Source organism: Elephas maximus, chromosome 3, assembly GCF_024166365.1.
Source record: "Elephas maximus indicus isolate mEleMax1 chromosome 3, mEleMax1 primary haplotype, whole genome shotgun sequence".
NCBI lineage: Eukaryota > Metazoa > Chordata > Mammalia > Proboscidea > Elephantidae > Elephas > Elephas maximus.
The window spans coordinates 104462918-104489595 of NC_064821.1; the positions used below are offsets into that span (position 1 = coordinate 104462918).

The 26678-nt window shown below is 38.9% G+C and overlaps 2 protein-coding genes across 4 annotated transcripts in view; one reads left to right on the forward strand and one right to left on the reverse strand.

Moving 5' to 3' along the window:
- The window catches only part of HOOK1 (hook microtubule tethering protein 1), a 77134-nt gene extending 72760 nt beyond the window's left edge, over positions 1 to 4374 (forward strand). For all 3 annotated transcript variants that reach the window (XM_049879397.1, XM_049879396.1, XM_049879399.1), the window contains one exon: positions 1016 to 4374. In XM_049879397.1, coding sequence (XP_049735354.1) covers positions 1016 to 1186 — 171 coding nt within the window. In that variant the 3' untranslated portion in view covers positions 1187 to 4374. The remainder of the gene's footprint in view (positions 1 to 1015) is intronic.
- A 16392-nt stretch (positions 4375 to 20766) lies between these two features.
- The window catches only part of LOC126073133 (cytochrome P450 2J2), a 43240-nt gene continuing 37328 nt past the window's right edge, over positions 20767 to 26678 (reverse strand). The window contains exon 9 of the mRNA XM_049879419.1: positions 20767 to 25513. Within this exon, the coding sequence (XP_049735376.1) occupies positions 25335 to 25513 (179 nt within the window). The 3' untranslated portion in view covers positions 20767 to 25334. The remainder of the gene's footprint in view (positions 25514 to 26678) is intronic.

Consider the following 26678-nt stretch of genomic DNA (forward strand, 5'->3'; position numbering starts at 1 on the left):
AACTAGTTGCCCTTCCTCAAACATGTCTTGTTCTTTCATGCCACCACGCTTTTTGTCTGTGCCGTTCTCCCCATATTTTTCCTCCTATCTCTGTTTGTTAAAATCTGGGTTTAATTTAGCAGGACCTAGAAGGAAATTCCTCTGTGTGAGATGTTTCCAGAACCTTCCCTTGAGTTAGTCATTCAAATCTAAGATCAGGAAATGTATATTATTTTCTTTGTTCCTTTATGGCCTATTGATACATAAATCAGTGAATGAGTCAAATAATGTATTTATTCATTTTTTCAACATGTATTTGTTGAGCATCTACTGTTTTCCATGCACTGAACTAGTTCTAATGATACTAAGTTCAGTAAAATTGTGTTATTATGTGATCTAGTGAGAGAGAAGTAAGGACTTCCCTTTAAGAAGCTCAATAGCTGCAACCACAGTAATTTGTCATGTATCAATATGTAAATTTGGACATTGCCAGTGGTTCTCAAACTTTAGGACGCATCAGAAGGCTAGTTAAAACACATATTGCTGGACTTCACCTGTAGAGCTTCCGATTCAGTAGAGTCCAAGAATTTGTATTTTTAACAAATTCCCAGTGATGCTGATATTAAATCAGGGACCACGCATCGAGAGCCCCTAACCTAGGCTTTTCTGTTGTGTTGGGTCTTGTCGGAGCTGGTGGAGTGATGGCACAAACAGAACAATTTGCTTTGGAAGCTTTCCTGTTCTTAAAACTAAGCTTAATCCTAGCATGTTATTTTAAGCTACTCTTTTTAATGATTTCAGGTTTAGTGGATTAAAATAGAGAAACTGGGTTTTATTCCTTTGTTTTCTCCTTAGCATTACTGTATACAGATTAATTTGCTTTTCAGCCCTTATTTTTTTTTCTATAAAAATGTGGAAACTCCCAGCGTTACAGTATTGTTTTGATGATTAAGTGACTGTATATATGAAAAGCGCTTTGCAAACTCTGTAAAGGCTATGTGAATCTTTAGTCATGTTATTTTTTTTCCCCCCCCAGAGTCTAGCATTCCAGAAACTGGGAATGGAATCTAGACTTGTGAGTGGCAGTGGTGCTTGCAAAGACTCTGGTCCCTGTACCCCTGCACGGTCTTTCTTAGCACAGCAACGACACATTACCAACACCAGAAGAAATCTCTCTGTTAAAGTTCCCGCCACAACATCTGATTAAACTACAAAGGAAAACAAACAGAAGTGCCCTTAAAATATTTTATACCTTTCAGCTAACTACCAGGTTGAAAAGAAAATTTATAATGCTGAATATCAGGTGTTTTAAAATCAAAATGCATGAAATTAATTTTGCCAGCTGACTTTGAAAACAAACTGTAGAATTAGTTCTCTCTCTGGGGGAGCACATTTGAATAATTACAAAATGTAATTAGACACAGACCTTAAACACATTTTTCTTTTGAGAATATTATACTTTCAAATAGATTTTGTATATTTTAGTTTAACCTTTTCTGTTGTTCCATTAAGTTGGTTAATTTGCAATATATAATCAGGGATACATAACTTAATAAAAACATGTTTTTATTATTATTACTTTTTTGGTCCATATATAAATAGTCTTGAGGTAGGCACATAGAGAGCTATACAAGGGTGATTTGTTTGACTTGACATATGCAAGTTTTTACTTCTATCCTTCTAATGCTGTCATTGAATAAGTATATTGCATCATGTTGTTGGTGGTAGGGTCTCTGTAAGGTTGCTATGAACTGGAAGCAACTTGACAGCAACGGGTTGATGATAGAACTTTTGGAAGATTTGACTTTTAAAATGACTTTACCATAGTAAAAGTGAGTACTGTAATTGGAAATTTTGCAGATTCAGAAGAGGTCACGGTTCTCATATGTACCTACTATAAACAAGGGCTTATCTACAGCTTGGTTGAAATGTTAAGGATATAGAAGAAACAAACTGACCTTTTCAAAAGGTGATTTCTGAGAGACATCAAGCTAAAAAATACACTTTGTGTGAAATGTCCACATACTTTTAATGTATTAGTGAACAGTTTCAATGATTACTTTTCAGCATTGCAGATTTTCAGGGATTCTGCTAAAAGGAAAGACAAACATTGCGTAATGATTTGTCTCTTCATTAAAGAGAATGCAGTGATGAAACAACTTGAAATCAGTTTGATTTTGTTTACTAACTAAGGAATCTATCTTGAGCTGAGTTTGCTCTACCAAAAGCTCTTGTTTGCAAGGTATTACTCTCTAATTTATTTTGGTCATCATTTTTAAAAGTCACCACTTTGGAATTTTAATTTAGTTGTGCTAAATCTGTGCTTTTCAAAATGATAGCTGTAAACCACCTGAAGCAATTTCAATTAAAATTAAAAAATTCATTTCCTTGGTAAAGAAACCACACTTCAAATTCTCAGTAGTCACATTTCAAAATAGCTACATGTACTTAGTGACTACTGTATTTGGCAGTGCAGATACAGAACATTTCTATCATTGCAAAAAGTTCTTTTGGACAGTGCTGCTCTAAATCTTCTTATAATAACTTAGAAAAATGTTCTTTGGTGTTAGAACACAAAAATAAAAAGAAGAAAAATATTAGAACTATTGCAGATATAAAAAGTAGTTGTGATATAACTAGCATCCTACATTCCCTGCAGTTGGATATCTTATGTTGTGATGTCCATAGTCAGATATTTTCAGGGCTGTTCAGCAACTACATACCTATCAGGACTGTGTATAGACTCGGGGTTGGTAGGCTGTCTATAAAGGGTCAGATAGTAAATATTTTAGGCTTTGTGGGCCATACGATCTCTGTCTCAGATCAGCTCTGCCATTATAGTGTGACAGCAGATACAGACAGTATGTAAACAAATGAGTATAGCTGTATTCCAATAAAACTTTATTTTTTAAAAACAACAACAAAAACAGATGGCAGGCCAGATTTGGCCTGTTGGCCATAGACCCCTGGTCTAGATGTTTATTTTTAGCCATTCTTTTAAAACATGAGTCTTGTTCCATTCACAGTATTATTTATTTAGACAGCAAGATTCTGGATTCTCTCTCAATGATTTTTAATCACTGAAAATACAAGAATTTCTGATACTAGGTAGCATCTGACAGGATATTTTGTTTTATCAGGGTTACTTCTGTTGACTACCTCTTAGATTTTGATGTATTTTATCAGTGCAGTTATATGTTGGTTTGCATTTTCATATGCTCTTATAGTCTCTGGTTGCCTGTGACTTTTAGTGACATGAAATAAGCATTTGAAAACATTTTAGCATGCTATTTACAATTTTCTAAATATTAATGGTATTTCAGTGTATTTTTGTCAACAAAAAATCTGCCTGTTTGGTGTTTACTACTTGCTTATACTAGAGATTTTACAACTCTTCAAGCTCACTTTTAATGGAATTTATTGTAAAACATCAATTTCAATAAATTAATATTTTCACAGTTCAATTGCTTATAATAAATTTTTGATTATTATACTTGGAATTTCTAAATAATTCATGCAAATTCTGAATAAGAACCTGAGGCTAGATTCCTCTTGCTTAGTAGAGGTAAGACAAATTTTCTGATTTTTCATTTTTCTAGTTGATAAGTAGAATTTAAAATGTTTCATATATAAGTATTTATACAAGACTAATGTAATTCAAAGTTCTCTATTATTGTAATGAATCATACAGAAATTCAGGAACTGATCAGAAGTGAGATTCTTTTCCACATCTGGTTAGTGTAGTGAGATTGACGCCCTGTGGGTGGTGAAGCATTATGAATATTTCATCATGAACTGTGATTTATACACGTCTGTGTTGTAAGGGAGGCTCGAGTGCATATACTGTGGAAGAAAAAGTCAGCATTTACCTATCTGATAAGGAATTGAGTGACTCAGTGATTATAAAATAAATTACCATAGACCAATTTGGAAATTATCTTTAGTTTTGAGCATTAGCGCTAAGATTTATATTCATTTCTCTCTTTTTAACATAAAAAGTGTGTATACATATAACAGTGATATTTATTCTGTGATTCATTAAATGTATTGAGAAATATTTGAAGTTGATTCTATTTTTCCAGTGAATAAGGTTGTCAAACTAATGATTTGGTGTAGATTAAGAATTTATGACTTGTGTCTAGAAACATTAAACTGAGTATCCCTCATTAAGATGGCATCATTTTTGATAATGAGTGCTAATTTGAATGCTAGATAATACTTTCACATTTACGCCTATTTCTGTTTAGAGGCACATCTGTCCTACGGGATGGCATTCGGGCCACAGTACTGTGTTAGGTTCTCTATATGTGTATTTAATGAGAAACATTCCTATGTAAAAAATGTGTGTATATGATTGTATGCATACATTCCTATTGTGAAACTGTACATTGAAAAGCAGTTTGGAAATTCAGAAAGCACAATCATAAAAAAATAGTACGTGTTATTAAACTTGAGTTTAAATGTAATGGTTAGTTTATAAAAGGTACTTTCTATTTTCTATGGTAAAGACTTTCACACTTGAAAAATTGAAGCAATACTTGATTTATTTTTGTAAGTACTTAGGATATTATTTTAAATAAATGATTGATAACAATATAATAGTTGTTACATGTCTTAAGTAAATAAACTTTCTGCTTCTGTGGTCTGAGGGTTATGATGGGGTTTTATTGCATACAAATGTACATTATTTACTGCTTTAAATAAAGGACTTAAATATTTGAATTGTTAAAGAAAAGGTACATTGCATTAATTTTATTCTTCTAATTTTGTTTGTCCTTTTAAAAGTTTTGGTCAATGAAAATATGTGTAAAAGTGATTTTTTTTCATGTCCTCCAGTTTCACCACTATAAGGGAGACATCCTGCATTAACATGGAACCCAGAACATTTTTCTCTGGCAGAGATAGATACTTACCCTCAATATCCATTCTCCTGTTCATTTAATAATAGAACCCCAAATTTTAGTGTGTTACATAACCATTCAGAAAATAGAAAGAAAGCGATAGGGGGAATTAAAACAAAACAAAAAAACTTCTCCCTAGACTCTTTAAATACATGCGGCCATTTGACTGAGTTCTGACAAGCAAGATTGTGATAGTGATGGGTGCATATTAAAAGACTAGGCATGCTTTCCATAGTCTGTGTCCCCTCCCTGCAGCTCTAGAGCTGGTCCAGAGGATGTCTTCAACCGCTCAACCGTGTGGCTGAGGGGTCACACCCTGAAGCACAGTGGAACAACAAGGTAGAAGGAACTTGAGTTTCTGAAACTATCATTTAGCCATATCAGCTGTGGACGTCCTGCCCAGATGGCTCTTGTTTAAGCTGCCCTTTTTAAAAACTACTGTATTTGGGGGTTTCTTTGTTCCAACATCCTTATTTCTCAATTTTACAAGTTTGTCAAAAATGAGTTGTGAAATCGATCTATAGAAAAGTGTAGGTATGCACTATGTCCTATACTGTCTTAGAAAAGTTCTTAATTCTGTTGCTGTTAATGGATGGTTCACATTTGTTTAATAATCACATGAATGGATAAAGTGAATGTACCATGTCTGCAATGATGGAGACAAAAGTAAAGTCCTGTTTCACTTTAGGCAGGTCTCCATGATCCCAAAAGACCATGATTCTATGAATATAACTTTTTGAGTGACTTTGTGTACAATAAATGCTGGCCCAACTAACAGCACACTATTTTGTGACAGATTCATGAAGAATGATCAGGGTTCTAAACCTGTAGTAAGTGACCAGTACGGTAGCCACTAGCCACATTGGAAATGGAAATATAAATTTTAATAAATTTAAATGTTCTTCTGTCACACTGGCCACATTTCAGATGCTCAAAAGTCATATGTCCTTAAGGGCTACAATATTGGACAATGCAGACATAGAACATTTCTATCAACACAGAAAATTCTATTGGGCAGCTCTGTTCTAGATATCTAAGTTGAATGTACGCATTTCTCATCTCTCTCTGAAGTTCCAGGGGATTTGGGATCACAGAAATGTAGCAGAATTAAGCTTTCAGACATCACACTGGAACACAGGGATAGGGCTGCATTTGGACTCTGAGGCTGGTTCTGGCTTTGAAGGTGAAGCAGCTCCATCCTTGTCTTCTCAAACTGCAGCAACTTGCTACTCATGTAGTAAAATCTGCAGTGTAGACCTCTTGCCCTTTTCCTTACCCGAAACATCCCCCTGTTCCAGTAAAGCCCTTTTATGATTTCTCAAGACCAGAGGTCCAATTTTCTAAAACTTTTCAAACCTTTGTCTTAGTGTAATTAATGTGGTCTACCTTGTTTGTGTCTGCCCCAAAGACTGAGTTTCTTGAGGTCAGAGGCGATATCTGGTTCATCTGTTTCTTGCATAGCACTTTTACACAGTCAGCAGCTACATGCTGCATTGAAGTAGGTTTGGTGATAATGGACAGAAAGTTCTCTTTAGAAATCCAGTCTGGAGTTATTCTGAAGAGCTTTTTTTTTTTTTGGAGGGGAGGGAGCAGTGGTGGATAGTAGAAAGAACATCTGAATAGGCAAGGAATTAGAGCTGGGTTTTCATGTCAGGCCCACAGCTCACCTGGATATATCCCTAAGTATCTTTTTCAGCTTTACTACAAATCAGATTATTTTTATGACAGTTTTTTGAGATACTCATGTGCCATACAATTCATCCTTTTAGAGTGTACAATTCAGAGATGTTCAGTATATTCAGAATTGTGTAACTATTGCATTACCAGTACCCATTAGCAGTTACTCCCTGTTCTCTCTTCCCCACCACCATCTCCCCACCCCTGCTGACCGACCCTTGGCAACCACTACTCTGTGTTATGTATCTATAAATCTGCTTATTCTGGACATTTCATATATATGGAGTTACACAATAGGTGATCTTTTGTGACCGCCTTCTTAGCATGATGTTTTTAAGGTTCATCCAAGTTGTAGCATATATCAGTACTTCATTTCTTGTTATAAAATAATATTCCATTTTATGGATATACCACATCTTTTGTATTCATCAGGTGATGGACATTTGGAGTTTTTCCATTTTTTGGCTGTTATGAATAATGCTGCTATGAGCATTCACGTACAAGTTTTCATACAGACATGTTTTCGATTCTCTTGGATAATTACCTACAAGTGAAATTCCTGGGGCATGTTATAACTCTATGTTTAACATTTTGAGGAACTGCCAAACTGTCTTGCAAAGCAGCAGCAACATTTCACAGTCTACCAGCAATGTGTAAAAGTTCCAGTTTTTCCACGTCCTCAACACTTGTTATCTTCTGTCTTTATTATTTTACCTATCCTGTTGTTGTTGTATGCCATCGAGTCGATTCTGACAGCAACTGTATGAGTCAGAACCGCCTCATAGGCTTTCTCAGGCTGTGATCTTTATGAGAGCAGAACGCCAGGTCTTTGCCTAGCATGTAACCTTTGCACCTCCAGGGCTCCTTTTACTTATCCTAGTGGGTGTGAAGTGATGTCTCTTTGTGGTTTTAACTTTTATTTCCCTAATTAATGATAAAGAGCTCTGGTGGTGCAGTGGTTAAAGCACTTGGCTGCTGACCGAAAGGTCAGCAGTTCGAACCCACTGGCCACTTCATGGGAGAAAGATGTGGCAGTCTGCTTCTGTAAAGATTTACAGTTTTGGAAACCCTATGGGGCAGATATACTCTACAGGGTCGCAGGAGTTGGAATCAGTGACAGTGTGTTTGGTTTTTTGGTAATGATTAATGAGGTCAACCATCTTTTCATGCTTATTGGCCATTCATATATCTTCTTTGAAGAAATGTCTATTCAAATAAATGGCCTATTTTTAAATTGAGGTATCTGACTTTGTATTGTTGAATTGTAAGAGTTCTTTATAGATCATGAATACAAGTCCCCTGTCAGATAAATGGTTTGCAAATAATTTTCTCCCATCGTGCGGACTCCGTTCTCATTTTCTTGATGGCGTTATTTACAGCATAAAAATTTTTAATTTTGATGAACTACCATTTATCAGTTTTTTCTTTCAAATCAGGAATCTTCACTATGTTTTATTCTAGGAGTTATATAATTTTAGCACTTACACTTAATCTGTGGTCTATCTTGAGTAAATTGTTGTATAAGATGTGAGGTAGGGGTTCAACTACATTCTATTACACATGCATATCCAGTTATCCCAGTACAATTTGTTGAAAAGACTAATTCTTTCCCTATTGAATGGTCTTGGCCCTTGTTGAAAATCACCTGACCATAAATGTTAGAATTTATTTCTGAACTCTCAATTCTATTCCATTGATCTGTATGTCTGTCCTTATACCAGTACCACATCCTCTTGATTACTGTAGCTTTATAGAAGTTTTTAAATTGGGCAGTGTGAATTCACCAAAAATCCTCCAAGTTTGTTCTTTTTCTAGATTGTTTCAGGTGTTCTAGGATCCCTTGCATTTGCAAGCGAATTCTAGGACCAGCTTGACAATTTCTGCAAAAAGCTAACTGGTGTTTTATCTATCAAAATTGATCTGCAGATCAGTTTTGAGATCATTACCATCTTAATACCATTTATTGTACAAAAAGTTCTATTCATAGAATAATGGTCTTTTGAGATCTTCTGATTGATGAACATAGGATGGTGTCTTAGGCTGGGTTAGAAACTCATAGAGAGATTTATATCAAGGAAATGGCTCATGTGGTTTTAGGGGCTGCAGAGTCCCAAGTCCTTGGGTCAGGCTGGAGGCTTCTGACTCATGTAGCTGCAGGGGCTGGCAAATCCAAAATCAGCAGGTCAGACAACGGGCCTCTGGTTCACAACTGTGGAGGCCAATCTTCAGGTAAGATGGCAGGCTGCTGGCTCCCAGGCTGCAGAGGCTGATGAATCCCAAGATCAGCAGGTAAGCTGCTAGCTCAAGTCCCAAGAAACAGAGGACAGAAAGAGGAGCTAGCTGCAAGATCCAAAAAAAAAAAAAAAAAAAACCAAACCCATTGCCATTGAGTCGAATCTCTGTCGAGTCGATTCCGACTCATAGCAACCCTATAGGGCAGAGTAGAACTGCCCTATAGTGTTCCAAGGAGCACCTGGCGGATTCAAACTGCTGGCCTTTTGGTTAGCAGCTGTAGCTCTTATCTACTATGCCACCAGGGTTTCCCTGCAAGATCCAGAATGAGCAAAAGCAAGCAAGCTTTGCCAGAAAGTCCACATATATTCGATGCAGGCCACACCCCCATGGAAACTCCCTTTCAACTGACCGACTACTCATAGCAGATCTCATCGTGGAGGTGATTACATTATATCAGATCTCATCATGGAGGTGATTACATCATTACATAGCTGCCAAACTACATTGTAACTGCCAAACCACTGAGAGTCATAGCCTAGCCTAGTTGACACACTACCTTAATCATCACAGATACCTTTCCATTTATTTAGGTCTTTAATTTCTTTCAACGATGTTTTGTAATTTTCCGTGTACAAGGCTTATAGTTCTTTTGTTTAATGGGTTGTCGTTGTTAGGTGTTGTCGAGTGGGTTCCAACGCATAGCGACCCTGTGTACCACAGAACAAAACACTGCCTGGTCCTGCACCATGCTCACAGTCATCATTATGCTTGAGCCCATTGTTGCAGCCACTGTGTCAATCCATCTTGTTGAGGGCCTTCCTCTATTCTGCTGACCCTGTACTTTACCAAGCACGATGTCCTCCTCCAGGGACTGATCCTCCCTGAAAACATGTCCAAAGTTATGTAAGACACAGTCTCACCATCCTTGCTTCTAAGGAGCATTCCAGTTGTACTTCTTCCAAGACAGATTTATTTGTCCTTTTGGCAGTCCATGGTATATCCAGTATTCTTTGCCAACACCACAATTCAAATGAGTCAATTCTTCTTAGGTCTTCCTTTTTCATTGTCCAATTTTCGCATGCATATGATGTGATTGAAATACCACGGCTTGAATCAGGTGCACCTTAGTCTTCAAGGTGACATCTTTGATTTTCAACACTTTAAAGAGGTCCTTTGCAGCAGATTTGCCCGATGCAGTGTCTTTTGATTTTTTGACTGCTGCTTCCATGGCTGTTGATTGTGGATCCAGGTAAAATTAAAACCTTGACAATTTCTGCCTTTCTCAATTTATCATCACGTTGCTTATTGGTCCAGTTGTGAGAACTCTTGTTTAATGTATTCCTAAGTATATTTCTCTTTTTGATTCTATCATAAAATTGTCCGGTATACAGAAATTAATTTTTGTATGTTGATCTTGTATCCTGCAATATTGCTAAACTTGTTTATTCTTATAGTATTTTAGTGGATTCCTTAAGATTTCATCATCTGCAAATACACAGTTTTATTTCTTCCTTTCAAATATGAATGCCTTTTATTTCTTTATCTTGTCTAATTGCCCTCAATAAAACCTCCAGTATAATGTGGAATAGAAATAGTGAGAGTGGACATCTTGTCCCTGATCTTAGAGGGGAAGCTTTCAATTATTTTTCACCGTTAAGTATGATTTTAGCTGTGGGTTTTTCATAGATGCCCTTTATTAGGAATTTTACTTCTTTTCCTAGTCTTTGAGTGTTTGTTTTGTCAAATGCTTTTTCTGCATCTATTGAGATAGTTGTGTGATGTTCTTCCTTTATACTATTAATATGGGGTATTTACATTGATTTTTGGATTTTAAACCAACTTAGCAGTCATAGGATAAATTCCACTTGGACATAGTATATAATCCTTTTTCAATGCCGCTGTATTTGATTTGCTAGTATTTTACTGAGGGATTTTTTCTGTATTCATAAGGGATTTTGTTTCTTGTGGTATCTTTGATTATTGCATCAGGGTAATACTGGCCTCATAGAAAGAGTTGGGAAGTGTTCCCTCCTGTTTTTTGGAAGAATTTATGAAGAATTATTAATTTGGTAGAATTCATCAGTTAAGTCATCTTGGCCTAGCTTTTCCTTCTGGGAAGTTTTGAATATTAATTCAATCTCTTTAGTTATTATAGGTGTATTGAGGTTTTCTATTTCTTTTCGAGTCAGTGTCAGTAGTTTGTAATTCTTTTAGGAATTTGTCTATTTCATCTAGGTTACCTAGCATATTGGTTTATCATTATTCATAATATTCTCTTATAATTCTTTTTATTTCAAAAGATCAGCAGTGATGCTTCCTCTTTTAATCCTAATTTCAGTAATTTGCACCCTTCCTCTCTCTGTGTTTAGAGTAGTTTTCTGTTTTCTTAAAGAAGCAACTTTTGGTTTTGTTGATTTTCTGTTTTTCTATTCTCTATTGTATTTACTTCCACTCTAATCTTTATTATTCTTTTACTTCTGCTTACTTTGGGTTAATTAGCACTTCTTTTTTCTATTTTCTAAATGTAGCAGATTAGAGCATTGATTTGAGATCTTCCTTCTTTAATACAGGCATTTACAGGCACAAATTTCTCTCTAAACACTGCTTTTGCTGCATCCCCTAAGTTTTGATATATTGTGTTTTTGTTTTCATTTATCTCAATATATTTTCTAATTTCCCTTGTGATTTCTTCTTTGACCCATTGGTTATTTGGGAGTATCTTGTTTAGTATCTAGTGTCCTTTCATTTCAGCCTGAAGTACACCCTTCAGTTGTTTTTTGTTTTTTATAGGGCAGATAAGCTACAAAAAAAAAAAAAGAAAGAAAAACCCTCAGCTTGGTTTATCTGGTAATTTCTTAACTTATTCTTTGCTTTTGTAGGATAGCTTTGCTGTTCACAGTCTCTTAGTACTTTGAATGTGTTGTTCCACTTCCTTCTGGAATCTTTGGTGTCAGGTGAGTAGTCAGCTGATGATTTTACTGATGATTCCTTGTGCATGATGAATGATTTTTCTCTTGCTGCTTTCATGATTCTCTCATTGGCTTTGGCTTTTGACAGTTTGACTATGATGTATCTTTTTCTCGGTTAATTGGATCTCTTCAAATTGATCGTACTTTGAGTTTGTTGAGCTTCTCATATTTGCAGATTAATTTTTTTTAATCAAATGTGGGAAGTTTTTGGCCATTTTTCTTCAAATATTCTCCTTTCTCTCTATCCTCTCCTCTGGCACTCCCATTATGCATCTATTGTTATGTCTAAGGGTGTTGCACAGGTCTCTGAGGCTCTGTACTTTTCCTTTCCTGTTTTCCTCAGGCTAGATCATCTCAGTTGACTTAACTTCAAGTTCACTGATTCCTTCTTCTGCCAGCTCAAATCTGGTGCTGAGGCACTCAAGTGAATTTTTTATTTCAGTTATTGTACTTTTCAACTCCAGAATATCTAATTGATGATTTTTTATAATTTTATATTTGATGAGAAATCGTTCTCATACTTACCATTACATTAAGTCTTTAGACTTTTTTTTATTGTTATTTCTTGAAATGTGTTTATGAATGTTGATTAAAAGTTCTTATCCAGTGTGGCCATCAACTGGGTCCTCTCATGACAGTTTCTGTTGACTGCTTTTTTCCCCTGTATAGGCCATACTCTCCTGTTTCTTTGCATGATCCGTAATTTTTTCTTGAAAAATGGATACTTTAAATAATATAATATGGCAACTCTGAAAATCAAATCTCCCCCCCCCCACCATCAACAACCATGGTTTGTTATTGTTACCGATTGTTGTGCTTATTCTCTTTTAGTGAATTTCTTTCACTAATTCTGTAAAATCGATATTTTGTATCATGTGCAGCCATTCAGTTATCCATTGGCATAGTGTCCAACTAATGACTGGACAAAGGTTTTCTTAAATGCTTTGAACCAATAAGTCTCCTAACCATTGCCAAAGGGCTCTGTGTATGTCTTGGGGCACACCTTTAACACTTCAGCAGGTAGTTTACAACTCTAACTTACCAATCACTTCCTGTTTGCACAGAGCCTCAAGGTCAATCAGAGGTGAGAGATTAGAGGCTTCTCAGATTTTTCCTGGGCATAAGCACAGCCCTCTCATGGGCATGGACTTCTAGATACCCAGGATTTCAAAGCTCTAGTCCTTCCTCAGTTTTTCCTTTTCATATTCTTGTTAGTACTGATACTGCCACCTCTGACCACTACAGTTGAAATCCACCAGCTGCTCCTTAGAAACTGTATGGCACAGTTCTACTTTGTTCTACTGGGTCACTGTGAGTCAGAATCGATGGCAATGGGTTTGGTTATTGGTAAACCTATGCTACCCATTTCAGTGCTGCTTGCCTATTGGTTTTCACAGCTACCAGTAGTTGTGAGGATATTGCTTCTCAAGGATATTGAAGACTTGGGGATAAAAGGACGGGAATAGGGCAAGTTAAAATGCCACAAAGTTCTTTCCTTCTTTTTGAAATTCAGCTGCTGATTTTTTTGATGTTGCTATTTATTTATTTGTATTTTTTTTGTTAAATAAATGCTCAGATTGTTGCCATCCTTTCATTAATTTCTAGAATTCTGGAAAAGTTGATCTTGACAAATTTTTCCAGTGTTTTTAATACTTTTACGGAGGAGATATTTGGAGATCTGCCATTTCTGAAGTGCTTCTCTCCACAAATGAGATTTTTGAAAGTAGAAGTAACCCTAGTAATCAATGTACAAAGTCCCTATTTTCCAGGGTTTGAAATTAAGGCATATAGTGGTAAAAGGGCTTGCTCCATAGCAACAGAAAGTCTGTGGCACCCTGCAGAATGAATATTTCTGCTCTGCCTGAATCACTTGGCTGCTTTTTCAGTAAATGTTTGCTGAACATCTCCAGTGCCTCAAATATTGTTAGGACTAACCCTATGTTAGCAAGGCACAGTCATCTCTGAAAAGTTCAGTATAATTAGAAGATTACATGGAAGTAGGCCATTAAAACTTTTGAGTAACATTCTCAGGGAATGAAGAAGGGAGGAACTGAGAGAGTCAAGGAAAACATCATAAGGAAGTTATTTAAGCTGGGTCTTACAAGATAAGAGTCTGCCAGATAGACATTTCTGGCAGGGGACATAGCTTATACAAAGACATGATGTGATAAAGGACCTGCCATGTCCAGGGAGCTGATAGGAGTTTAGTAGTTTGGCAAAAGCACTAAGAGTTGTGATTAAAGAGATTAGCAGGTTTCAGATCACAGAAATTATCATATGCCCAGCTGAGGAGCACAACTACCACAGCTAGCTGTGCTGGCTCCACATGGTCCATGGTCATTCCTGGGGTTTGACAGTGTGATGGCTCTGCTAAAGAATTTGTGATCATTCTGTAGTCAACAAGGAGAAGAATATATGATTCTGTGAACCCAGTGAGAAAACGATCAAATTGCCTGGAAAAAAAGGTATAGAAATAAGTTCTTCAAAGGCATAACAGCGTTAACTGGCAACTTTGACCAAAATAACTTTAATGATCATAACACCAATTACTACTACAGTTTATTAGAATTAGTTGTACTTCAGGTAATATGTTAATTTACCTCATGTATATTTATGTATGTTTTTATATATTGATTTTGTATTTATTTGATCCTCACAACAACAACCTATAATGTTGGTGTATTAGACAGCTTAGGCTAAGTTATGCAGCAGTAACAACCCAAAAATCTTAGTGGCTAACAACAAAACAGGCTTATTTCTCACATCATACGTCCATCTTGAGACAGCTATCGCTCTGTTTCATGTGTTTGTCACCCCAGACATGGGCTGACAGGAAGGCCCTTATCTGGTACATTGCTGATCTCATGGCAGAGGGTAGAAGGAAAATGTTGAACCACTAATCAGGCTCTTAAGTGCCCATGGAACTGTAACTCTCATTTCATTAGCCAAAGAAAATCACATGGCCATTGCTGCATCAACAAGGTGGTGATGTATAATCCTCCCAAAGGGAGGAGCACCACAAGGAAAAGTACCCCAGGGAATGATAGCAGATCTTCTGTCCAACCATACAGTCTGTCACAGCAGGTATTTTATTTTTCTGTTTTGTTGATTAGAAAATGGGTTTGGGAAAGTAAAGTAACCTATTCATAAGCAAAACTTAATAAATGGTATAGCCAGGGATTCAATTCAGGCCAGCCTAGTGCCAAAGCCCTGGCTACCAGTTCATCTAACTCCCCACCCTACCCCCTGGATCATTTAATGTAGGTCTGTGTGCATCAGAGCCCTGTGATATCTGTGGACCCTCAATGTGTTTAGGCAAAGAGAAGCCACTGTTCTGACCCTGATTGTTAGAGCTGGCATGATCAACGATTCAGTGCCATCCGCCGCAAATAACCCTTTACAGTCGACCCTTTATTCTTGCTTAGTTTAAATTCTTAGCTGTTTCCAAAGACGATGGGAAAGGTCTTAGCTTTTCAGAGCAGAACAAACAGCTCATGGTGAATGCACAAAAACAAAATGTGGTCCAGAAAGTACAAAACAGCCTTCCAGGGACATCAGCCTATACTTGAGAAACAAACAGGAAAATGGGAGGGGTGGCCCCAACCCAGAAAGTCAGCTGGGAACTGGAAATGAAGCAGCATGCTAAGAACAATCCTTCACTCCTCCACTATGTTTCTGAGGAGCCCTGGTGGCACAGTGGTTAAGAGCTACAACTGCTAACCAAAAGTTCTGCAGTTCAAATCCACCAGATGCTCCTTGGAAACCCTATGAGGCAATTCTACTCTGTTCTGTAGTTTTGCTGTGAGTTGGAATCAACTTGATGGCAGTGGGTTTGGTATGTTCCTAAAGGATTAAAATAGACATCAACATCAGGACCAGGAAATACATTACTGAGGTGAGGTGACTACAGCAGAGGAGTAGTAGCAGAGATCTGATTCCTGGTGACAAGTCCAATCTAGCATCAGCTCACATTGATTCTATTTTATTTTGTTCATTAACTCACTATTTTTTGAGCCCTACAATATTCCCAGCACTGTTCTTGATACTGTGGATGCAGTAGTGAATAAGAGAGATACAGTTCCTGCCTTCAAGGACTGCATTAGTTAACTATTGCTGCGTAACATTGGCCTTAAAACTTAGTGGTTTAAAACAATGATCATTTAACAAATCTACAGGTTAGTGATTTTGGCTGGGCTCAGTGGGGCAGCTCTTCTTGTCTCAGCTGGGCTTACTCATGCATCTACATTGAGCTGCTCTATACACGTGGGTCCAGCTATTCTCAAATGGTCTTGTGCACAGCTCTGTGAATGGCTAGCTGACAGGGCAATGTGACAGAGTGACTAAGCCATGGGTTTCTCATCGTCGAGCAGGTTAGTATGTGTGTGTTTACATGGTGGTAGCAAAGCTCCCAAAGAGAAGCAGAAGCATACAAGGTCTCCTGAGATTTAGCAAAGTCACTTCCTCCACATTCAATTTGTCAAAACAGGTCACCAGGCCAAATTAAAGGGAAAGGTAAGTAGATTCCATCTCTTGATGGATATAGAGCTGTAAATTCACATTAGAACAAGTGTGGAACAGGGAGGGTGATAATTGTGTCCATTTTTGGCTGCTATTTCAGATAGTTTTAACAATTTGCTGTCAACTCCAACTGATGACAACCCCATGCATGTCAGAGTAAAGCAGTGCTCCATAGGGTTTTCAATGGCTGGTTTTTTGGAAGTAGATCAGCAGGCTTCTCTTCAGAGGAGCCTCTGGGAGGACTCAAACTTCCAATCTTTTGGTTAGCTGCCAAGCACATTTGTACCACCTAGAGATTCAGTTAGTCTTAAGTTCCATAAAAAATACAACGGGGTGATAAGACTTCTGTTTCATGCTATGAACTAGCACTTTACTAGTCGTTCCACCATAAACAATCAGAATAGTGGGAAAAATAAACATAAGTTGTCAAATATTGGAAAACTCAGTGCAGGATCACAATCCTGTGAGTACCAAGAGAGAGGAGCAAATGAGGTGAGCTTTGCAATATCTCTGGCTTTCTGCCTGGAGGCATTTGCTGGACTCCGTAATAAGAAGGAGGTACCAAGCACAACATGGTAGCTTGGTGTGTTGGGAAAATAGAGACTTGAGTTTATGGATATTAACGTGGGTTGAATTTTCAGTGCAGAGAAACAGAAAAGAGAAAGCTATATCCAGAAACAGCTCCATAAATCTTCAGAGAGATCAGCTAAATACTAAACCGTTCGTGTGTAGCAGGTGATAATATGAGGCTAAGAAAAGAACTGCCAGGGCTAAAGCAACTGTCAGAATTAACACCTACCATAGCTTGCATAGATTTGGAAATATTTGAGTTCTGAACAACCAGAGTGGAGAGACCATGCCAAACACTTCAGGCGACCAGTAGAGATGCCAGAAATGTGACTCTTGAAAGACCTAATATGGAATATCTGTAGATTTACCTTATCAAAGCTTTAAAACAAGCCTTAAAAGAATCAAACTGTTCTATAGATAAATCAGCTGCCTGTCAACATAAAATTCAACCCACTTTACACCATATTCAAAACCATAACTTGAAATGGACCAATGACCTAAATATAATAGCTAAAACTATACAACACTTAGAAGAAAACATAGGGGTAGATTTTCAGGACCTTGTATTTGACAGTGAAGTTTTAGATACAAACAAAACAGATAAATTGGACTTCATTAAAAAAAAAATTTATTCATCAAAAGATATCATCAAAAAAGTGAAAAGATAACATACAGGGTGGTAGTATTTGGAAATAATATATCTGATAAGGGTTTAATATCTAAATATATTAAGAACTCCAACAACTCAACAACAAAATGACAACCCCATGAAAAAATGGGCAAAGAATTTGGATATTTCTCCAAAGAAGTTGTACAAATGGCCAATGAACATATGAAGAGATGCTCAACATAATTAGTCCTTAGGGAAACGCAAATCAAAACTACAATAAGATAGCACTTCACACCCACAAGGATGGTTATTATCAAAAAAAGGAAAAATAACAAGTGTTGGTGAAGATGGGGAGACTCTGGAACCCTTGTTCATTGCTGGTGGGAATGTAAAATGATACACAGCTGCTATGAAAAAGTTTGGCAGTTCCTCAAAAAGTTAAACATAGAATTATCATGTGACCCAGCAATTCCACTCCTGGGTATAAACCTAAAAGACTTAAAAGCAGGGACTCTAACAGATACTTGTACACCGGTGTCCGCTGTAGCATTATTTGCAATAGCCAAAAGGTGGAAACAATCCAAGTATCTATCAACAGATGAATGGATAAACAAAATGTGGTATACATGTACAATGGTATATTATTCTGCCGTAAAAAGGAATGAAGTTCTAACACAATTATGCTAAATGAAATGAGCCAGACACAAGAGGGCAAAATGTTACATGATTCCACTTATATAAAATATCTAAAATAGGCAAATGCATAAAGCAGAAAGTAGGTTGGTGATTACCATAGGCTGGGGGCAGGGAAAATGCAGTTAATGCTTAATGGGTACAAAATTTTCATTTACAGTGATGAAAGAGTTTTGGAACCAAGTAGTGGTGATGGCTGCACATTGTGAGTGTGAAAATATTTTTATGTTGTGTGTATTTTATTGACAGAAAACAGTCTTGAAGACAGCAGTGCAGACATTCAACAATGTAAAATTTACATAGTCAATCCATAATTATTAGACATGTAAAGAAGTAAGACAATGTGACCCATCATCAGGAGAAAAATCAGGTGATACAAAAAGATGCAGAAATGACAGAAATGATGAATTATCAGATAAGACCTTTAAAATGGATATGATAAACATATCTAAGAATTTAAAGGAAAACATGAAAATAAGAGAAATATCAACTTTAAAAAAGAACCAACCGGTACATCTAGAGTGGACAAATCATGTAATATTAATTTTTAAAAAAAGGATGGGCTTAATGGCAGATTAGATTCTACAGAAGAAGAAAAAGTGAACCTGAAGACAAATTATTAGAAACTATACAAAAAAAAAAAAATTTTTTTTTTTTTTTATTATACAAACAGAAGAGAGGAAAAAGGCTAAAAAAAAATTAGCAGAACCTCAACGACCAGTTGGTCAATATCAAGTGGCCGAACATACTGATTGAAATCCCAGAAATATGGAGGTTTGGGGCGGGAGGTGGCTCACTAAAAATATTTGAAGAAATAATGGCCAAAGTTTTTCCAAATTAAGCCCACAGATCCAATAAACATGAACCTATACCCAGGGACATTATAAGCAAATTTCTGAAAATAAAAAATCTTAAACCAGAGGAAAAAAAAGACATAATGAATAGGGTAATAAAAACATGAATTATTGTGGACTTTTAATCAGAAACAATTTAACCAGAAAAAGATGGAATAGCATCATGAAAGTGCTAAAATAAATAAATAAATAAAAATAAAAACCTATTAATCTAGACTTCTGCATCTGGTGAAATTATTCGTCAAAAATAAAGGCAAAATAAAGACATTCTGAGACTCTTTCCACCCCCGCCCCCAAAAGACAACATGGAAAGAATTCAGAGCATAACGTACTGCACTGATTCTCGACAGTGATGAAGTGGGGTGTGGGGTCAAGCTGGGGGACTTTATCAACACATAGCCCTCCTCTGAAGATTGTTAATGCAGTGATGAAAGTGATGAAAAATGTTATGACACTGTATATGCTTGAGCAAATTTACTTGGGATTTTCGTGTCCATTCCCTAGTGGGGACCACTGTTGTACATGTGTTTATTTATGTGTTTACAATTCCCCGCTTCCATCATCACTAGACCATAAGCTCTAGGAAGGGATGGCCTCATACCTCTCCTTATTAATTATTGAATATCTGGCATATGGTATGCACTCAGTACATATTTGTTGAATTGGGTTGAAAATACTATTTACATGAGGTTTGGTTCCAAAGCACACCATCTAGTCTTTCCAAGTAGGAGAAAATATTCCTAAGGCTTTTTTTGTTTCTTTCTTTCTTTGTTTTTTTCACATTTTGGAAGACACCACAGGACTATGTCAGGTATTGCAGCAGACAAGGCGATTTTACCAAATAAGAAAATATTAACATATTAGCCATACAGAGTGATGCTGTCATACATCCAGAGCTAATCAGAATAAAACAGAGGAGTATCCTCTTTACAAATATGTTTTGAACTCTTCTTTCAGAGACTTAATGGCAGAAAAACAAGCTCATGTGGTAGAGTTAAAATCAAAACAAGGCAAAGAATCCTTCATGAAGTATGTCACAGGTCAGTCAAACTTTAGCCCAGTGTCTGCTACGTGTACAGTCCTGTCCGATCTCACTCTTCACAGTGGCACAAAGCAGGGTCCTGAAGTGTCCTATGGTCATTAACTATTCCTTCTTTCATGACATAAAAATAACATTTATTAGGGTCTTATTGTGTGCTGCGTATTTGTAATGGGATGTGAAAATCGGTTTCTTCCTTTCAGTTTCAGCTGGAGTCCCAATTTCTCCAAGTCAAATAATACATGTCATATGCTAGTTGACCCCATAGTTTGAAAGTAAGATACTTGATATCCTATGTAAGACTTTTCATAGGGGCATCTAAAAGCTATTTTGGGGACCTTTTATAACCTATTGAGCCCTGATGATACAGTGGTTAAATGCTCAGCTGCTAACTGAAAGATCAGTGATTCGAACCCACTAGCCACTCCAAAGGAGAAAAACGTGGCAGTCTGCTTCCATAAAGATTTACAGCCACGGAAACCCTATGGGGCAGTTCTGCTCTGTCTTATAGGGTCACTATGAATTGGAATCGACTCCATGGCAATGGATTTGGTACGGGTTATATAACCCATTACTTCTTTAGAGAGTATAATATGTGAGGATTAAGGGAAAAGGGAGAGAAGGGACTTCTGTGGTGAGTTGTTAAAGTGTTGCGTACGGGAGACTGTGGGGAGGAGGGCCCTCCTTTCGTCCCACCCACCCACCCAGCCCCATGAACATGAGCAAGGGGAAGACCATGGTTTCCTCTCACCAGGTGAGAGGCTGCAAGCCAAGAGGGGTTTCCCTGTGCCTTGAAGAGTTTCTGGGGTGCGAAGAATGAGTGTCACACTGAGGCTTGGAGCTCCCTTAGCCCAGAGGCTGTGTAGGGACAACTGTGGAAGCCTAGAAGAGATGGCTTTCTGGGGAAGGAACTGAGCTGCCATGCATGATGTGGGACTCCATGTGGGACCATGGAAGCCGCCAGCTTGGGATGATATCAAATTCCAACAAGAGGACTGCCCGGAGGGATAATGTGGCCTAAAGAGGATCTGAGCTGGCAGCTAAAGGGCAAGCTCTGTACCTGTCATGGGTGCTGCAGACATAGGGCCCTGGTGACAGAGGCCTTAGGAGAGCAAGGATCAGGCCTGGGACTGGACCCCATAGATGGCAGACTTTCTGCCCTCCTTCCTTGCAAGCCAAGAGGAACCTTGTGTGTGTGTGTGGAAGGAGATGACAGGGGGACACATGGTATGGAAAGAAGAGGTGGCTGTGCCTCTGCCTGACCCACCCTGCCAAGCAAGCTTCCAATTTTAAAGCTGAACTGAGCAGCAAGAGCTAAATCACGAGTATGGAGTTAGGTAGATGGTATACATATTGAGCTGCAAACTGTAGTTACCAAAATGACTCTTCTTGGGACTGAATGTAGTAAGAGGAATGTTTGTTATCTAAAGGTGGCCAGAAGAGTGATGGGTCCTGCTCAAAATTTAATTCAGGGGTGAAGGAAGGAAAGGAGAGAGGAAGAGAGGATGGAAGGAGGGGAGGGAGGAAAAAGGCAGGCAGGCAGGTAGGCCACAGAGTATGTTTGGAGGAGGAGGGATAAACCTACTTCCAGCTTGCATCTTTTTGAGTCCCATGCCATCAATCCAACTGTTAGACACAGGGTAGTAGTTCGTGTTTTGGGTTTATCCTCACCACCACACAGGAAGATTTCTACTCTGATGCTCATGCTTTAGAAAAGGAAAACAGGGGCTTGCAGATTTAAACGACTTCCTTGAGATCACAGAAAGAGGTTGAGGGGAGACAAACCTGGGATGTCCCTGGACACTTCACCCCACCCCACTCCACTTTGGAAACTTAACAAAAAGCTGGCTCAGCAGGTTTGAGTCCACTCGAAGGAAGAACAACTTGACAGCAGAGGCAGAGCTCGGTGTTTCTCACTCCTTATCCAGGGAGCAGTTCTCCTTACTTAGTCTTCTTGCCAGCCCTTGCTTCCCTGCCTTGTAAATCTTATGTACCACAGAAGCATGTGTCCAGAGGAGCTCAGGGCATTGTGTGCTCCCTGCTACTTTTCTTGTAAAGCCCCTGACCTCCAACCTTATTCTACACGTACACTTGGCTGTGCGTGCACCTGTGTCTGCAGGACGGTGGGGGAGAGAAGATTCACACCTTGGCATGGGTTTTCAGAAAATCTCTGCTCCTCTAGGGTGCCACAGATGTCATGTTTGTACACTAATGCTAGGCACTGTGCGATGGAAGATAAAAAAGAAGGAGTAAGGGACCTGGGGCTTCCAAAATAGATGGAGGAATAAGAGAGAGACAAAAGTGTGTGTAACAAAACCTTCGTATAATGCTTGGCCAGGAAAACAGCTCGTCTTTTAAGAGCCTCTTCAACGTGCTTTGACAAAAGAGGCATCTTATGCAACCAGAAAATGCAGTTACAATCATCTGTTCCCCAGGATTCTGGTTAATTGTGGTCACACCCTACGTGACCCTGGCTCCAGTTCCACCATTAGATGAGGCCCAGTGGTTTTACATTTATCCTACAGGTAGTGGACAAGTTCCTGCCTGTCTAGAATCACAGAAAGTTTATAGCAGGAATGGGACTCAGAGATGACTTCAATAAAGTCCTTCATTTTACAGATAAACTGAAACACAAATTATTTTCATCAATGTCACAGTGAGTCAGAGGTGGCAACTTTTTCTTCTACTTGGGTGATCTGATTGGGAATAAAATGGAAGACCAGGTCCCAGGTGTTGGGGAAGTTTGAGGCCTAATTTGATCGGTTTTATTCTAGGATCTCCTTTGGGCTGTTGTCTAGAAGTGCAACTTTCCAGCAGCTGACAAACTAAGTACACATGGTTACATCTCTCACCTCCCATTCTTTCTTCTGCCAGGCGAGAAGGACCAAAGCCTTTCCCACACAACAGTCTTTAGGAGACTGCTGTGGATGGACTTGTGTCCCCCCAACAGATATGTTTAGGTCCTAACCACTGCATTTGTGCTGTGAATGTGAACTTGTTTGGGGAAATAGTGTTTTTCTTTGCAAATGTCATTAGTTATATTAACGAAGTCATACAGGAGTAGGGTGAGTCCTAGTCCTAATCCCTTCTGAGTGACATTTTGTAAGAGAAGGACAGACAGTGAAACAGAGTCTCACACACAGGCGAAAGGCAGATGACATGTGAAGATACACCTACATGCAAAGTATACCAAGGATTGCCTGCAGCCAGCAGATGCTAGGGGAGTGCCAGGGGACTGTTCCTGTCACAAAGTCCCCACAAGGAATCAACACATTTGAGACCCTGATTTGGACTTCTAGCTTCCAGAATTGTGAGACAATAAATTTCTGTTCTTTAAACACGCACTCATTCCTTTCCTCTGTTGCCATTTCTCATTGTGTCAGTTGAAGTGGCTTTTCTCTGAATCCCAAAAAACAGGAGGTCCCATAGCCCTGTGTTTTTTGTTTTTTTTCATTCTGAGCTAATTAAATCACTCAGATCTAATTACCATGGGAAAAAAGCATATTCTCATATGTCATCTGAGTTTGTATGGTTTAGTCCAGTTTACCAGGTTTTTCTGTTCATTTGTGTTTGTTTTTGCATTGGGGTTAAGGTCAAAAGTCCACGGATTATCAGGGTTCTCTGGCCTTCTATTTTATGGCCATTGTCTCACTTCAGTGACCACACACAGAGGGGTTGAATGGGATTCTGGCACTTTTGGTTCTCTGCTAGGATATACTTAACTAGGGCAAAAAACCAAACCCGTGGCCATTGAGTCAATTCTGATCCATAGCAACTACGGGACACAGTAGAGCTCCCAGTAGGGTTTCCAAGGCTATAAATCTTTACAGAAGCAGGCTAACACATTTTTCTCCCAGGGAGGGGCTGGTGGATTCTAACTGCCTGCCTTTTGGTTAGCATCCATATGCTTTGACTCCTGCGGTACCAGGGCTCCTTTAGGTAAGTTTAGGCTGGTAACACTTGCCATCCCAAGCTTACCATCTAGTTTCAAGAAAAGATGCACATCCATTCCATAGTTAAATCACAACATGAAATGGCATGAGAACAAATACCTGATGGAAGGCTTAAGGGAACAAGGTTGAGTGATTTCAGCTACCCTGAAAGACAGAAGGATCCCTGGTGGTGCAGTGGTTAAGCTTGTGGCTGATAACTCAAAGGTCAGCATTTTGAACTCACCAGTTCCACAGGGAAGAGATGTTGCAATCTGCTTCTGTAAAGATTACCGTACTATATCCATTGCCATTGAGTCAATTCTGACTCATAACAACCCAAAAAGACAGAGTAGAACTGCTCCACAGGATTTCCAAGGCTGTAATCTTTACAGAAGCAGATTGCCAGGGCTTTCTCCTGCAGCTGGTTGGTGGATTTGGACCTTTCGGTTAGCAGCCGTGTGCTTTGACCATCGCGCCACTAGGGCTCCTTGGAAACCCTATACTTCTGCTCTGTCCTTTGGGTCACTGTAAGTTGGAATCAACTCTAGACAATGGGTTAAAGACGGGAACTATGTGCACCATTGTTCCCCAAACCTGTTCCCCAGGTTGGGTTAACTGTAGTCATACCCTACTTTGCTTGAGTTCAAGGCCAAGGTAGCATTTCCTTATGTAAACCATAACAACTGCATCAACAACATGTGCTTTCCCTGACTATAAATCAGGAATAAGAACTACCTGCCTTGCTGACTTCCCCAAGGGTCATTCTGAGGACTACATGAGATAAAGCACACATCAGTAAAAACCAAAACCCGTTGCTAAGTCGATTCCAACTCATGGTGACTCCGTGTATGAGGGTAAAAGTGTATGCCATAGAGGGCTGCTGAATGTAGAGCCTTTATGGCTACCCATTTTGGTCAGCCCAGGGTCCAACTTCTAACTCTTCTCAATGAACTGAGCTTTATCAACAAGCCAGAAGCTAACACATGTCTAAGGAAGAGGGAAGCAGACCACAGCTGTAACTTTTCTGACATACTTTTGTGGTTTACAAACCACTTCATTTACATCCATTACTTCCTTTGATGCTTACAGCAACTCTTTTTAGGGGAGGAGTCATTATCCCCCTTTCATTTTCTGGGTGAAAAGGCAAATCCTTCAGAATGTAGATGATCTGCCTGAGGCGACATCAGAGGGGACGGCAGAGCTGGGATCTGGATTCAGTCTCCTCTGAGTCCAATTCCTGCAATCTTTCCTCAGAGCCACTTCTGTTCTGTTCTCTCACTTCTGAGCAGGCACTAGGGTCTTCAGAACACATTCCATGTTTCTTCTGGCTTTTTCTCCTGCTCCTTTCCCAGCAGCATCACGCTCGGGGAGCAGCACAGAGGCGGTGGCTGACAGGGGAAATGGTGAGGCCCATTCTGAACTTCAGGCTCAACTTTTCGTTGGCTGGGGGCCTGAAGGTAAATTTTTGTACAAGGGAAGTGAAGAAAATAAACAGCTCAGACCTGGCCAACTGTTCTCCAAGGCAAACCCGCTTTCCTGAAAGGCAAAGACATAAAGTTGAATTCTCTTCCCTGGTGGAGGAGATGCCTGGCAGGGACTGAAATCCTCTCCCCCATCCTGCCAAACCTGAGCAGAGGGAGGACCTGCTAGAGTCCCCAAGGCTTTATTTACAGTGGCTCATTTAAGTCTGACAACCACTTGGGTAAACTGAGGCACAGAAATTCAGTCCAGATCATAAACTCGAATGCCCTCAAGGGTCAGGTAGGCGAAGCACAGGAGTGAAGGTGCAGGGTGTAGAACAAGGAGGCCTGGGTTGATCTAGAAAGTGGATATCTAGCCTAAAGGCGTTCAAAAATTAACAACACTAACAAAAGCAGACAACGAAACAATAAAAAACTCTGCGTTAAAATTTTCAGTCCCTGAAGGAAACTGTCAAAGATTCAAACAAGTGACCGTCAGAGCAGTAGTCCTAAAGTGTGACGCATCTCTACTGGGTAGGATAGTGTCCCCCCATATTTTTGCCCTCCCTAGAAACTCAGAATGTGAGCTCTTTTTTTAATATGGTCATTGCAGACGTAATTAGTTAAGATGAGGTCATACTGGAGTAAAGCGGGCACTCAATCCGACATGACTGGTATCCTTATAAGATACACACGCACAAGGAAAAATGCCACGTGATGATGGAGACAGACACTTAAGTGCCAAGGATAGCAGAAAATTACCACAAGCTGGGAGAGAAGCATGGACCAGACTCTCCCTCAGAGCCCTCCAGAAGGAAATAACCTTGCCTACACCTTGATTTCGGACTTCTATCTTCCAGAAATGTGAGAGAATAAATTTTTGTTGTTTTATGATACTTTGTCAAATCAGTCCTAGAAAATGAATACAGCATCTTTCCCCTAGATCACAGTTTCCTGCTTAATTACTGGGGACCTCATTGACATGGATGGTCCTCTCCACTGGAACAGCCTCCCTGACTCTCACAGCAGTTCTCCTTACACACAGAGGTTCTTCCCAAATAAGGGCCTTTGCTTCTAATGTGGATCCCAAGGCTGATCCTTCTCTCCACTGTTCACACCTGGCACCACCCTGGCCACCTCCCACTTCCTAATACAAGAGTAGAAAACTGGAAGCAGAAGGATGACGATCCAATTCAGCTCCTCCCACTTCCCAGTCATATGATTTGGGGTACGTTAAGTAA